At 46.6% G+C, this 15181-nt stretch overlaps 4 protein-coding genes across 4 annotated transcripts; 1 reads left to right on the top strand and 3 right to left on the bottom strand.

Annotated features, from left to right (window-relative positions):
- Positions 1-3615: 3615 nt before the first annotated feature.
- AKAW2_50518S (uncharacterized protein) lies at positions 3616-4218 on the bottom strand (the record flags this gene model as incomplete). Its single annotated transcript, XM_041690345.1, has 1 exon — positions 3616-4218. The coding sequence occupies one exon, from the start codon at positions 4216-4218 to the stop codon at positions 3616-3618; it is 603 nt and encodes a 200-aa protein (XP_041543939.1).
- A 1629-nt stretch (positions 4219-5847) lies between these two features.
- On the bottom strand, positions 5848-8319 carry AKAW2_50517S (uncharacterized protein; the record flags this gene model as incomplete). Its single annotated transcript, XM_041690344.1, has 3 exons — positions 5848-6464; positions 6518-7274; positions 7333-8319. The coding sequence occupies 3 exons, from the start codon at positions 8317-8319 to the stop codon at positions 5848-5850; spliced, it is 2361 nt and encodes a 786-aa protein (XP_041543938.1).
- A 1844-nt stretch (positions 8320-10163) lies between these two features.
- AKAW2_50516S (uncharacterized protein) lies at positions 10164-12688 on the bottom strand (the record flags this gene model as incomplete). The annotated part of the gene is made up of 3 exons (XM_041690343.1): positions 10164-10427; positions 10512-10772; positions 10829-12688. 3 exons carry the CDS (start codon positions 12686-12688, stop codon positions 10164-10166), a joined length of 2385 nt encoding a protein of 794 aa, XP_041543937.1.
- Positions 12689-13930: 1242 nt separating this feature from the next.
- Positions 13931-14392, top strand: AKAW2_50515A (uncharacterized protein; the record flags this gene model as incomplete). The annotated part of the gene is made up of 1 exon (XM_041690342.1): positions 13931-14392. The coding sequence occupies one exon, from the start codon at positions 13931-13933 to the stop codon at positions 14390-14392; it is 462 nt and encodes a 153-aa protein (XP_041543936.1).
- Between the last annotated feature and the right edge of the window lie 789 nt (positions 14393-15181).

The following is a 15181-nucleotide window of genomic DNA, read 5'->3' as shown; positions in this document are numbered from 1 at the left end:
ATCGCGAATATTTCGACAGCGTAGTTGGACTAAAAGTACGTGAAATAGTAACACCGCTCCTGTGTGCCGCTTTCGGTGGATGGATCTTCTATACCTGATACTCAGAAAGACGTTGGCATGCGCTATATTCGAGGGCTATATAAGTAACAATAACTCTTCTGTGGGATTAGCTTTATGTTATTTTGCCGGGTATGACGCTTCAACAGATAGAATGCCTGGAACCTGAACAGGGAAGTGGAGAACAGCGATATTGCATAGCTCAATATACAGACTAAACATCGAAATTGCCATGAACAAGATGATGCATTAAGTTGTGGCCACGGATCTATCGCACCACTTTCATGATCTAAGACACCTGGCCTGGAGTCCTCAGAGGATGATATCACGAGCTATGGCCGCAATCCATGTACATTCCATCTGTCCAGGCTTATCTTCAGTTGAAATTAAATGTAATCGTATGACGGGGTACTTACATAGTTAGGAATCCATCAGTTCCATTTCGAAGCTCCTCACGGGCCAACGCGCATTTGAGTAATATTTTTTCGTGTGTCCATCCCAGATGTTTCGTCATCAAATCAAGGGCGAGTGTCTCTAGACCATCGAGTCAGGTTTTAAGGAACCTCTTTTGTAAATGGGTAGAGTATTCCGACTTTAAAGGAATCCTGTACTGATGCGAAGCCACATTGATAAAGCCATGATTTGATAGTTCACTGTCATACCATTTAGGTAATTTGAGCTGTCTTTCATCTTCATAGTAGGCTATCTGTAGATATTTGTAGAAACTATAAGCCGGGCCTTTTCGGTTGTAAAGCTCGAGAGTGATTCCGTGAGGCTCGACCACTCCACATGGCATACAGCATCTGTACTGAGGATATTCTCGACCACATCGTGTTTCCGTTCTTTATAGTCATCCCCTATAGGTTCATTATAGCTAGAAATTCTACTATTAGAAAATTATGTAACTTATGTGGGACACTTCTTACATCTCCAAATGAGCCTTAGGCTCATGGGTTCCTGATGAGTCTTATTGGCTCATTGGAGATGAAAGAATAAAGGCTTGGGCGAGGACAGGATCGGGGCATGTAGAAGAAATCCAGGCCTTATGGGCGGTAGTCCTTAGTATTATTACCTCCAGCTATGTAGAGCCCAGAACAGCCCCACTCTACAGTGAAGATTGAATATAAACTACTACGTGACAGGATATCGGACGAAGATTCACTGGACGTTATATGGCCCTCTTATATTACATATAGCGTATAATTGAGTTTATACGCTTCTGGCTAAGATGTAGTATGCTTTGATAAGCAGATGACACCCCTGATCTACATTATCACCCCGTCATATACTATTGGCCGGTGCTATGCAGTCCTACTTCCTGGGTGTTATGATAGATCACGTGCCTACCCCGCTCACACCACAATAGAGCCAAACGAATCTCTCCGCAGTAATAAGAATATACAACGCACTTAGTCTCCACTCAATATGGAGGGAGGTGGTTATAGTTTCCTGGAAGGTGTATCATCGCCATCTGAAAAATCCATCAAAGACTTAAGGACTGCTCAAAGTGGGGAAAGACCAACGTTAATCGGAAACTTCACAATATGGCGAAATCCCGATTCAAAGTTCTCCACTTTAGTCCGCGACCACATGCATCGAGCTTCGGTATGTTATCCTTTTTTGCATGTTGTCTTAAATCTTGTCTAAAACATACTGAGTATGTTTAGTCCCTGCTCTTCTATTTGGGAAAGGAGCAAAATAAACATTACATATAGCCGAGAATTGTCCGTTACGACGGTGAGAGCACTCAGCCGCAGACCTTTGTCATTGGTACTCCCAGTGATAAGAAATCTCAGCTTGTTGTCCTATTTCGTCCACTCGCCGAAGAGCTTTGTAGTGGGAATGGGTTCTTCGAAATATGCTCTGGCTCCTTTGCTTGGGATGAACATCGGGTATATGATTGGTTCCAGCCGGATACAGATCGGTCTGGATCAAGGTGGGAACCAACTTCAGTCAGCTATAATCGGGTTTTGGTTATCCAGGCAGGCACACTGGTTTGATTTAGTCTGGGTAAAGGCCCGTGTGATTTCGTATGCATGGGCTACTCCGACAGCCAGGCGAACCTTACGCGAAGCGACATTGAGTTTGAATCATTGGTTGCCCCGTTCTTACAACATATCCCTGAATATAAGAGACTCCAGATACTTTGCAGTCCTGTACCACCGGCCCAGGATCAGGGTATCAGAGCCTTAGAACAATGGAGCACAGCAGTGATCCACATCTCTTTAATCCGAACAATCGGTGCACCAGCTGTGCCTAGCGGCGTTGCTGCCGAAGGCTAGTTCTGCTGTTGAAAGTCCTCGTGCAGAGCCCGCACTAGAATGATTGAGTGTTTGACGCACGAATGGAAGAGGAACAGAGCGAGAGACATCATAATCCCATTCATAGCAATGAAATCAGAAAGTAAATTGTGAATAGGCTATAGCTCTACCTGTGCCGAACCTTCTTACTGGTTGGAAACCTCGTATTTTCGTCAACTCTGTCTGAGTGTTGCACGCCGATTACGGAAGCAAGATCTTCACTTAGCAGGCATTTGCAAGGCTCTTCAGGAATAGTTCCTCTTCAAAGGTTTATCTGGTATTTCTCCGAACATCCCACATCTCCGATAGTCACCGTCATGAGCCTCGAAGTGATCTTTAGGTGTCGCCGCGCTGTCTATCCCGTCCCACTTATTATGTTCCCATTTAAGCCGACCATATATTTTCATGTTGATCGAGCAGCCATGATAGCGGAAACAATCTCCAATGGCATTGCAGTGTGTTTTTTCTTTTTTTCTTTTCTTTTTTTTTTTTTTTTGGTTCTACGGCTTCTCAGATTGAGGATCGGAGTTATTTTTTTTTTTTTTTTGCAAATGAGATTCGCTTGACTGAGTCCAGTCTCGCACTCAATATCACCTCGTCGCAGGGATCATTCGGAGCAAAATTTCTCCAGGTAGGGAGATTGCTGATCACCTTTTATGCGAAGTCTTGCTTTCTGTGACAACTAAGACTAAAGCATGATTATAGCTGGATACAGTAACAATTGTAGAGTAGATGAGATAGCCTATGCAACGAGCGAGTTTAAAAAAGATTTGATCCGGAGGAAGGCACCGTTGGAGTCCATGGGTTTATGAAATGGTTGACCAGTTCCTCTGCATGTTGAGTGAACCGGTGGTGGGCTGCACGGTGGCTCGACGCCGGGTGATGACGTTTGCCTGCTGGGATAAAATAGGTCATTCGGTGGCTTTCCAATGGCTAATTCCATTGGTTCTATCTGGTAGGGAAAATGATTTACAAATTTTTAGGGTTTTCTACACGGAGCTTAGAGACCCATAACGATGTTTCTTCCTTAGCCCCCTAAACATCAAGAACAAACTGGACGTCTTGGTATAAGCAGTAGACAGGATTGGGACTTAGAGAGTAGGATATTAGGCTTGAAATTGGACACTTGTAATCGTATGAACCATAGCAAGGTCACAGAAATGCCGGTACACTTGGAATGTAAAATCTTGGTCATCCAGTCAGAAAACAACGGGTTATTTTGAAAAAAGGGCCGATTTCGCAAATCGCTATATCTCCCTCAGATGAATGAACTGGACACATATGGGGCTAGTATTGCATCGCCAGAGACACACCGGGAACGCACAGCAGATGCATTCAAGCCAAGAATCTGATATTTCTCTTTTCCTTGTTTCATTTCTTGGGATAGTTCATCCATTCGCACGGCGATGATGCAGTCACCATGCTTCGCAATATGTATTGGCCTCGGTGTAAGTTTGCCAAGATTGTGATACATATATGTATTAGAAACCCATTCAGGGCTAAGGCTCAGTGTTGTCGGAGATTTATCGAATGATTTACCGCTCTTGTGGAAGCTGGCTCCGTCGCACGACCGGCAGGAAACAGCAATTAGGGCTGATATTGGCTGAGAGGGTTTGGAAGAACCGCTGATTTCTTTCATGTATGGAGGTGGGACTTTCGGTGCACACTGAATGAGGAGAATGTTGGTGCAGGAGACACACCACGCAAATAAATGGTGAAAGGTGGTGTTGACGAGCTCTTTTTGTCCAAGGGTGGATACCGGCGTCGCGATCGGCGATTCATCATCGGTGACCGTCTTTACAGACTCGCAGGCAGGGTCAGTGAACCAACCATTGGCGTTGTCTGTGAATCTCTTCGACATTGTTCAGGGATAGCAGTATTTTAGTGTAGACAGTATATAGTCGGACGTATTTTAAGCAATTTTGATTAGGGGTTATATAGGAAAGAGGGGAGAGCCCCAAGGGATGGCTATGCTAGTTGCTCTGATTATTACATTCCTAACCCTTCATTCACGTACATTCCGAGGCATAGAGCAAGCTATTTCTGAAAAAATGTGGTGTTCATTTTCCCGTGGCTAGCTGCTGCTTCAATAGCCACCATGGATAAGTGATGAGTCCGTTATATTCTGTTCATATTTGTGCCCTAACAGCGTTCGAATATACTAAGCCATTTGGATTCGGCATGTAGGTTTCAGAACTTCTCGTTACTGATCTCAAATGAAGTGCAAAAATTTGAATGATTGGTATCGCTTGATTTAGCAACAAACCATTATATAACAAGCACCCGTCTTACATTTTGTTCACATAGACAGGGTCTTGAATAAGTCTAATCCTTTAACTGATCCTTACTTTCCAAATATGTAGAAACATCAAATGAGCTGCTAGTCGTTCTGACCCATACATTACGAGTCTGGATGTGCGCTATTACATTCGCCGACGCGCTTCTGCCATGGTAGACCACGCGGTCCTGATCCATCTGCTCGAACCCGGGCATACGGACTGCTCCCGGTATGTGGGTCCCTTATTAGCCACATTCTGATATTCCAGAGGCTGAGTTGGACAGATGCTACTTGTGGCTGTGATACGAGAAGCAATCTAAAAAGTGAGAGAGGGTGTGGTTGAGGTATTTGACCAGTGGGATGATTCCTAAATGACAGAAGCCCCAACGGCGGGCGGTGCGGAGAAACTCAGGCAGGAGGGGACTGGCGGTCATGGTGCCCGCGGTGCAAGTCTAGAGAGCAAAGGCAACAAGACTTCTCAATCGAGGCGATAGTTAGCTACGCTGTGCACGACCGTCCGACGTCGGCAAGTCACATGATACATACAGACGAGAGATACTGAATGGAAAGAGCTTCACACATACCATCTAAGCAAGATGTGTTCTAAAACCGCCAGAGCTAAAGTAAAGGATAATAGATCCCTTATATTGTTTCAGATTTCCTAATGTTGTCCATCAGCATGGGCGATACAGCCGGACGGCGGTGACATGGCATGGTTGTAGTCATTCAGCGATAACAATATTTATTGACTAACGTCAACTCGGCGGGATCGTGTGGTTTACGTGATCCGCAGCCTCCCTAGGAGCAACTGGACGTGCTGCGTAGGTGATATGGAAAGGTTAGTCTAGTGTGTAGTGTACTTCTTGTACCGTGTGCATGGTGCAGTCTAGACCTCGCCAAAACCCGCCCAAGAACCAACCCGCCCGCCAGATACCCGACCCACGGGTTGGGTCGGGTCTTAGTCAGCAAACCCGCGGGCGGGTTTCGAGTTAGTCAACCCGGCCCAAAACCCAACACGGGTACCCGTGTAACCCGCAAAAGCAAAAGAAGGTGATAGATCACATTGCATAAACTTGTGCCGTAATATTCCTCAACCACCGTGTAATCACTGGGTCTAGTGCAAGAAGTCAATGGATTCTGTCTACTATTCGATCTGCGAAGAAATTCATGAAGTGATTGTGATATTAATACTCTATACATTCGTGACCCGCCCTAATACAATTCGTAACCTTGTAGTCTACTAGATGGCACTGTGACCCTCCCTGAGGACCTTTTTTGAGATCTGTCGCGGAGCTGCTGAATTGGGGGTGGAAGCAATTCATCGTCAGTAGCCTCCTCCTCGTTCTGCTCCTTCTCCCCGTCATCTTCCTCGTCATCTTGTTCGTGGATGTCATGCGTGGGAGAAACATCTGACATCATACATTCTCGGCTTGTTACATCTCCAGCGGAAAGTACGCGGCCGTCGTCTTCAATTGCTCCCTCTTCGTCATCACTGATTGGATCAAATTCTTCTTCACTTGTTTTGATGGCTTCCTCCTCCTCGAGCCTCTCTTGATCGACGTCCTCAATCGATGATTTTTCAAGGCAGCTCAACGTCTCAATGTCCAGGTTAAATATCTCTGAGCACTTGTACATCATTAGGTCTTGAATGGTCGATTCATTGAGCGACCCACGACGATAGTGGCAGATATCTCGCGCAGTGTTGAATAGACGCTCGACACCAGCGCCAGTGGCCGGAACGGAAAGCAAGTCGCGAGCAAGTCGCGACAGAACGGGGTATTCATGTTCGTGCTCTTTCCAATAGGCTCGCGGCGGCAGCTGGACGGTTCCTGCGGAAGTCAGCTTGCCATGAGGCAACAATTATCTCAGGGTCTTCGCTCACCCTCTCTCAAATATCGGTCTACTTCGTCGTATTCGCTTCTTGCACTCAGCTGGGAAGTACTCAGTGGGGTGAGGAGCCGGTCCAACTCTGACGCCTGCTGTGGACAAGAGGAATGCATCGGCCGAAACGACATCTCGGGCGTCTCGCGTTTGTACTGTGCAAAGCAATTCCTCAAGTAATCACAGTAGCGTTTGGATGTTTCGCTCTGGCATTTAGAATATTCCGTGTCATCAAAGGCGCAGAGTTTGTACTGCGGTGCGAGCAAGGTTCCTGTACCATAAAGAAACCCATGATCGCGATAGGTCTTTTCATAATATTCTTTTAACTTTTGCTTCGCAGCAAGCAATGCATCATACATGGCCCGCTTCCATGGCGTTGTCTTGTTGCTTAAGCGTTGATTTGACCGTTCGATGTGTTCCAGCAGCTTTCTGTAGACGAGAAACACACTGTGGATCGTGACATCTTTTGTCTTCATGAGGGCCATGGTGAACTGAAAGAATGGCTTGGTCAATTGCAGGAGGTAATCAATCTGTCGCCATCCATCATCAGTGATGCTGAATTGCGAGTAGTCATGGTCATTGCAGTATTTATCAATACAGTTTCGCAACTTGCGCGCCCGCCGGAGCATCAAGAACGTCGAGTTCCAGCGTGTTTGCACATCGTGGATTGGAAATAGTCGAGTCCGACCTGACTGAAGACACAGGAACGCATCCCGCCGTTGGGGACTTGCATTAACAAAGGTAGCAAACGACCTGATCTATTGGAAGACCCCATTAGCTCCGTCCTTTCTATCAACCAGATAACAGAAAACAGACCTTTCCGAGTGTGCTAGCCACGCCCTCATGATCAGCCGAACTTCTGAGATAACTCATCTGTGAGTCTGACCATACATTTGCCACTTCTTTATTCTGAGGCGCTGCTTTGATATGCCCCAGAAGCCGCTTTAGACAAAGCTGGATGACATGCGCCATGCATGGAACCCGGATAATAGAGTCCCGAGAACGGATCGCGCCAGTGGAAAGAAGCGTCTCTTGCAGCGCTCGGACCAAAGTCTCGTTGTTTGTCGCATTGTCAGTGGTTACGCTGAAGATTCGACTCAAAAGATGCCGTTCCCGCAGTAACTGAAGCAGGACGTCGCTCAGATTAACCCCTGAATGAGGACCGTGCAGAGGCTCGAAACCAAGGAGCAACTCTCTATAATTCCACTCTTTATCAATGAAATAGACTGTGATAGCCATGAATGCTTGCTGGAATGGGCTGGTCCAACAGTCCAAGGCGAGAGAAACTTTCGCATCTTCAGGAAGATCTCTCAGTTGCATTTCTTGTTGGGTAACAACAGCTTCACGCAGTCTCCGACGGAGTGTCTTTGCAGAGGGAAGTTCCACTCCTTGGGGCCCAGAGCGGACCAAGTTGAGCAGTCTCTGGAATTCATTATCTTCCACAATTTGGAAGGGAAGCCGCAAGCACGTTATAGTTTTCAGGAGCTGTTCCTCGAGTTGCGCTTTCGTGAACTTGTTTGGGCTAGAACTAGAAACTGGGGTCCTCTGGATGGAATCCGAGATAAGAGATTGCTGTGAGACCTTTTTCTTTCCCTTGCGGCAGGAGCTAGATCTCTGATGTTTGCCCATTGCGCTTGTCCCGTGTGATTTGTGTTGCGGGTGATCTAGCAACGTCATGCAGTTACGGCAGATAACTTTTGGTCGTCCTGAATGTATCTCCGCCACTTGGTCGAACTGCTTCCAGACTTCAGCGGAATGGGACTCAACCGACCATCTGATCCGGGCACGTCCGTGTCTGTTCATTTGTCGACCATATTCAGTGTCGAGCCACCAACTTAGGAAGTCATCCTCTTGGGCTGGCTCGAAAAGAAGCCAATTTTTTTCTGCGGTCAGATCCGACGCGTCTCAGGGTTGGTGGAGGCTTGTCGGCAAGGACATCCAGACTCTCGCTGGAATGTGGAAAAGGCTACTACGTTTTCAGCAGAAGACCAAGAGCGTTGGCTGAAGAAGCTTTACCGATATTTGGAAGTCTGAGTCTGGGAATGAATCGGATGATGGCTCAATCGAAAGCGCTGGGCTGAATGTATGAGACATCGATCTCGATGAGCACGAAGTGGTAGAGGCCATGGCCATGCCTCCTTATCGTGCTTTGAATGAGGATTCATGATAAATAGCGAAGATGTCTCTTCTTTTTACTTTTTTTGGTCGCGTTGTTGTTTTGTGACCTATCAATTTATTGCGCGTCAGTCAACCCGCGGGTACCCCCAAACCCGACCCAACCCGGAAAACCCGTACGCATCCCGCTACAGGACAGTAAGAAAACGCCAATTCATGCTTCCAGTTCATGGTTAGTTAGGGGTGAGAGATTATTGGAGATCTAACGAGCATTTCTGGGCGACAAATGGCTAGAGGGGTTGGCAGAACCAACGTCTGAGGCAAACTAAGTAACGTCAATGTGAACGCAGGAGTGAGTGTGAATATATATCATATCATGATGAAGGTGTCAGACCTAATGTATTGCCGTTAGAATAGTGTGATAAGTATCAAATACCAAAATTACCGCTAGTGACTAATCAGATTTATACTAGAAATTATACTGACGTTGGGTCAAATGGGTTAACCCATGGGTATGCCGCATACCCATGGGTTGGGCTTTTGGCGGGTACCCATGGGCTTGGGCGGGCTTTGGCGAGCTCTACCCTCACCTGCCATACAAGCCGACCAGTAATTTCTTGGTATGGGCACTCATGGGGAGGGAGCCTGTGCACAACGTTACATCGGACTCATGTCGACGTTGGCACTGTGTATTTCACAAGGTAGAGGTAATTTCAATGATCACGCATCTCACTGACGACGTAGCGCAACGAACTTATAGTACGAGGCAGACGCCCGCTCCCATTCTCGCGAGAGGAGAATTGATTCCGGGATTGCTGGGCCTTTATGAGAGTCTTTTTCAAATGCGAACGGGCAACGTCATAGAAGCGTGAAGTATTACTGAACAAAAGGCAGGATATGACACCTAACATACTCCGGGTACTCCGCCCGGAATCCCTCAAACAATGGTGTTGGCGGTCGAAAATGGTGTCAAATTGCTACTGATTTTTTATCTCATTGCAGTCCACCAGGAAGCTTTGACCTGTTTCTAGAGTCCTTGTGCGTGAGAACCTGTCTGTATTTATGAAATGATATCGATTGGTCTAGTGGGGCCTGACGATACGGTGGTTGTTCTGCTTCGTTTGATGTCCCTCCGTCAAATACAGTGGTTGGTGATGGGACTACCAACAGTTGGCGTTACTCACCAAAAAAACCAAACGGAGATTATAGCCTCACTTAGTGGTGTACTTGGTTGGTTCTTCCGCCTCTCAAAGACGTCTAGTTTATTAGCAAGGGGATACCAACCATATCTGCCATCACTGCTCTTCAGCAAATTTCGCGCAAGATGCCGAATAACATCAAGTTCCGATCATCCCGGTCTTCTCTGGAACATCAAATACTGGTAAAATGGGTGTTACTAAATTATTTGGCAAGCTATTGTATAACTCGTTCTAGGAAGCGAAGAATCAATCATGTTAAAGACGCGATATTTAAGCAATTATCCCTGAAAGCCTGTTGAAAGATATAGTAAGCAATGAATGATATGGTACTCCTCACTGCACATTCTTGGATCTCTTTTTCTTTTTTCCCTTTCTACAGGGCAGTTTCGGGTCAGCGTAATACTGCTCTTCCGGACATGCAATTTCAGGCTCGGCGTTATCAGGATCCAAGCATGAGGGCTTCTCCGCAGACTGACCGGATTCAAGACTCCATATCTCCGAGGTTGACTGGGAAGCGAATATCATCGACTGTTCACTAATAGATTCACCCATATCAGTTTTTAGCTCGGCATCTATCTCGTCAGAGTTGTCACAATACTGTGAATCGTCGTGGTCAGAAAAACCGATTTGTGACGGGCCGTGGTCATATCGGTCTCGGGGCTTGTCATATAACCGGCGTACCTCTTTTGTCAAATTCGTGCCAACACCTCGACTTCCAACAAATTGTCGGCAAGTGCTTAAACCATTCCCGAGAATCTGTAGTTTCTTGCTCAATTGTTCCCGTACTGCATGATTTTCTTCAGACTCGCCAGCGATACGAGATACCAGCTCCGGCGGCATTCCGAAAACTTTGATAGGCGTAAAGAGAGAAGCAAGAGACTGGACCAGTCTAACCTCGACAACCTCAACCGCCACGTCGTCGATGAATCGCTTTAGTGCCACCTGCAGTAGTCAGCATTAACAATGGCAAAACCGTAAAATGTAGCATTTCACTGTACCTTATAATAGGCAAGCATGCAATCCAAAGCTTCATCCGACGCAAAACGCGTCATATCTGGTTCAGTACACTCCAGAAGTGACGCATGAAGATCCTGTAAACAGTATGTCTTAGAGAGGTATAGCGGCTTTTGTAGGTCGTCCACCCCAAAGAAACGCTGAATGATTCCCTTCAAGTCTGCTGCGCGCCTACCAGCGCGGCCATTCTGTAGGTTCTCCATATAGTAGTGATTGTAGGTGATTGGGTGACTTTTCTGGTGACTTGCAAGTAGTTCCTCGCATTTCGTTGTTAGAACCTCCTTGAGTTGACGTAGTGCAGGCGAAATGACCTGGTCGAAGAGAGCGGCGGCGGTTGCTTCATCAGCTATGTAGCCTATCACAAGCGACATAAACCTTTCGACTTCTATCCAAATCGAGAGAATATGTTGGTGTGTTATAGCTGTCCAGGGCCGACATTGTTCCAGGAATAGTTCGCCCACAATCATAGGATTGAACGTGCCAGGTAGCTCCCGTCCTCGTGTCCGTTTCATAAGGACCTGAATATATTCAGTGAATTCGCTGCGAGTCACCGTGATTTGTCCTCCTCGACCATCGATTTGATCAGTGTTTTCGATAATTCTGCGGTAGTGGCCTCGGCTATTGAGACGCTCGGCAAAGGCCTCGGTCAGATTCTGGACCACAGCACGAACCCGCTTCTGCCGCCCCGTAGAAGACTGAATATCTTCAAAAAATGCCTCATTATATGTTCCATCCACAGCAGCCTTGACCAGAATTTGAAAGTGTTGACTGATGCTCAGAAGATACGTCCTTTGCTCATCCAGAGTAGCTCGGGGCTCGCCAAGCTTTTTCAATTGCTGTATGCAATCTTCCTCCTTTTCTTCTATTTCCTTGATAAGACTTGGAAGCTCAGCCGCAATTTGTCGCAGGAGCAATCCGCTGAGACGGTTACGTAGCGAGCCAACCCCTACCAACGGAGCTGGCATCTCTCCCCAGGCCCCCTGGGAGAAAAAGTCTCGTTCTTCCTTGTCACGATCCGAAAGGGTACAAGAGCCCTGGTCAGTATCCATATTCTTGAGCGCATGCCATCCAAGCCGAAATTCAACGTCCCGATTTTTCGCTAATGATATGAACATTCTCTCGCTTTCAGAATTTGCGACCAGTGTATCGGGCTTGGTAATAACGCCTAAGGTTCGATTGCCCGACGGATCAGCATCCCTCGCCAATCGTAAAACTATTTGATTCGCATAGTCATTTTTCGCTGAGACCACCGCCAGGATGATACTCCGCGGCTCCCTCATATATGACTGGACCACCTCCTGGACCAACTGAACATCTGCGGCAGATTGATGTTTTGTTTCGGAGTGTATAAGTCCTGGCAGGTCAACGATGGTCAAATGCGGTCGGTCCGGCCCGGATATCTCAACTCGTAGAAGATCGTTTGAGAATGCTTTCCCATGTGTGGATATGCCCATTGCCGCTTTGGCATTATCAACCAGCGGGGGCAGTCCGTCAAACCCATCAAGCTCTTCGCAGAAGTTCCCCAGCGACTGCTGTTCTACTTCACTGCGCGAGTGATGCGGTACAATAGACACCCTTACTCCGACATTAGTGTCTTTCCGGAGTACAAGTTCTGTTGGAAAACGGGTACAGAGATTGCTCTTGACCGGAAAGGAAACTCCAGAGATGGCTTCCAGCACAGAGCTCTTTCCAGAGGACTGGTCACCGCACACAATGATCTGCGGTAGAGACACATAATGACTAATCCCCTGGGATCGAAGCGTATCGATAGCGTTCAAGAGATGAAGTTGTTCACGAGAACACAGACTGTCAAGAGCGTCGGAGTGCAATTCTCTCAAAACCATGATATCGTGAATGAGAAGGATTGGGGTCCAACTATGAAAGACAGAGACTCTTCGAAAGAGTTATGTCTGTAAGAAAAGAATAAATATGTAAGAAACTAGATGATCTGTGGTGGGTAGACAAATTCCGGGTTGGACATCAGGACATTTATATAGTGTGGTATGTTATCTGTTTTGATTCTTATCTACCTCATTCCCAACCTAGATGGACTGGCCTTAGTTAGCGTTAGTGAGCCAACGACTGGCATAATTAGCCTGTCTTGTCCGCTTGTAGCTGAACGGGGAAAAAGCCAAGGCTGAGAATAACTGACGGAGGAATGATGCATACTTGAAGTGAAAGCGGGATGGTTGCAACGCCATTTTCCATCGCCCATAGATAGCCTAGTTGATTACGGTAACTGACACACTACAATATATCGATTATGCGAAATTAATGCTAGCTTGTGAGTACCAGATTTTCTCGGAGGTGAACAGCTCTGTCACAGTGAGAAATAGCAATGCAGTAACAGATTATCTTCCCCTTAGTCTTCAGAGGAGATAAGAAATATAGAAAAAAAAAGAACGTTTTCAACACTCGCTCCCTCGCAAGAATGGATTGTTGCATCCGAGTGGAAATTACTTTTGATATTTGATGGTACATGCGGAATGTCATGCAAGAAGCGATGCCGGTGAAGGCGGGTGGGTGGTGCACAGGTATGTGGCGGTCTGGCAGATTCGCAAACAGGGGGTATCGTAACCTTGGTGTCGTAAACCCCGAAGTTGGAATGATATGCACGTCGAATTCCTGACTAGTCAACTCATCAACACATACCTCCTATAGAACTCTCCGGCGCGCTTCCTGACTTGGTGACAATTCCTTAGGGCCCGTCAAGGTAAAATGTCGAATGTCACGCACGGGCCGCTGGAACAGTACCAGTGTGGTGGTGGGGATCTTACGTGGATTTCTTGTAAGCAAAGCTCTTTGAATAGTTAAGTCAACGGAAGATTGATAATGCCGTATCTCGCACACGTACTGTATTGTATTGAATACTAGCCGAAACCTAGAGAAGGAGCTCCAGGCCAGATGACTAGTAACTCACCGTAGTCCTAGCAATTGTCACGCTCGGAATATTCGTCAGAAGCCAATCCCTTTCTGCTCCACCATACCATGACATAATACTCGACTCCCATACATAATCAACAGTATAACTTTCATTCTTCTCCGTCCTTGCCAATACTGACCCTCCACTCAGTCTCTCCATTGTAATGAACCTACCTCTTGAACCTCGAAGTTCTTCAACTTCGTGTTCTACAAGTACCATGCAACACCTAAGAAGTGCGACTACGGCAATATTCACTTCTGGGAAGTCCTTTGCTCGAGAGCATACAGCCGCACTAGCCTTTGGTAGTACGGGACTTGCCCTCGCTACGGCACCTATCGCTGGCCCCGCAATATTAGGTGCTGCCGGTTTTGGCGCTACAGGGCCTGTTCTGGCTTCACTTGCTGCAGTATGGCAATCTTCAATCGGAGCAGTTCAAGCTGGGAGTCTGTTTGCCACATTACAAAGTGCCGCGATGGGAGGTGCTGCTGCGGGAGGATTCACAACAGCATCGAATATTGGTATCGCGATGGTGGGATCCGCGGCGATCGGAACACAGTGGACTTATAGCAAAGGAGTACCACGGATGAGGCATGATGTCAAAAGTACTGATAAAGCTGGATACTGAGGTACTATAGCTCTTTCTCTCTGAACGCTTCTCAAGGCTAACTCAGATATAGATAGCGATCAGCCAGATGATGAATTTGACGACAAGGCAAGCAATCCACAGCCTTGTGATAAAAATGATAGTTTGGTAAAGGAATGGGCAAAATTGCTTCAAATAGACCCATCTCAATTGGATATTCCCAACGTCGTACACCAGAGCAACGTGCAAGAGGAAACCCGTTCAGATATTTATCATAGCCATATCTACAGATGTTTCGCCTTTTATCTATCCTCACTAGCCGATCCTTCGGGATCTCTTACAATCAACGATGACGACGGTAAGGATTCATACTCCGAAAAATCGCCTTAGATAATACCTATACCAGTAGGTTTCTTTCTTGTAAAGAGTTAATTATTGAGAGCCAAGAAATCCAATAACTAGCCTGAGCTTTGCTGCGGGATGCTATGGTTATATGGAGGTATGATAACATCTGCGAATCGACGTTGCGATTAAACGGAAAGTATAAGGGGATTGATCAATTGATTCATGCCGTCCGGCCGCATGTACTGGCGTCAATCACAATCAATTTCCTGGACCAATCGGGTAGCGCCACTAATTCCTTTTGAGAAGTTAAACGGCGGGTTCAACTTCGTATCATCTCGGAATTTGGATGCTTCAAAGCAATAATAACGACTCTGAATTCGGCTAAGCTAACTATGCCCATCTGGTAGATTCCCTTTGTCTCGTCACTTTCTATCACACAGTGATGCAGTTCAATTTCTTTAGGACTACAGCTTGTGTATCCATGTA

Source organism: Aspergillus luchuensis, chromosome 5 (genome assembly GCF_016861625.1).
Source record: "Aspergillus luchuensis IFO 4308 DNA, chromosome 5, nearly complete sequence".
NCBI classification, from domain to species: domain Eukaryota; kingdom Fungi; phylum Ascomycota; class Eurotiomycetes; order Eurotiales; family Aspergillaceae; genus Aspergillus; species Aspergillus luchuensis.
The sequence above is the reverse complement of the archived record's forward strand: the minus strand, read 5'-3'. Positions and strand labels throughout refer to the sequence as shown.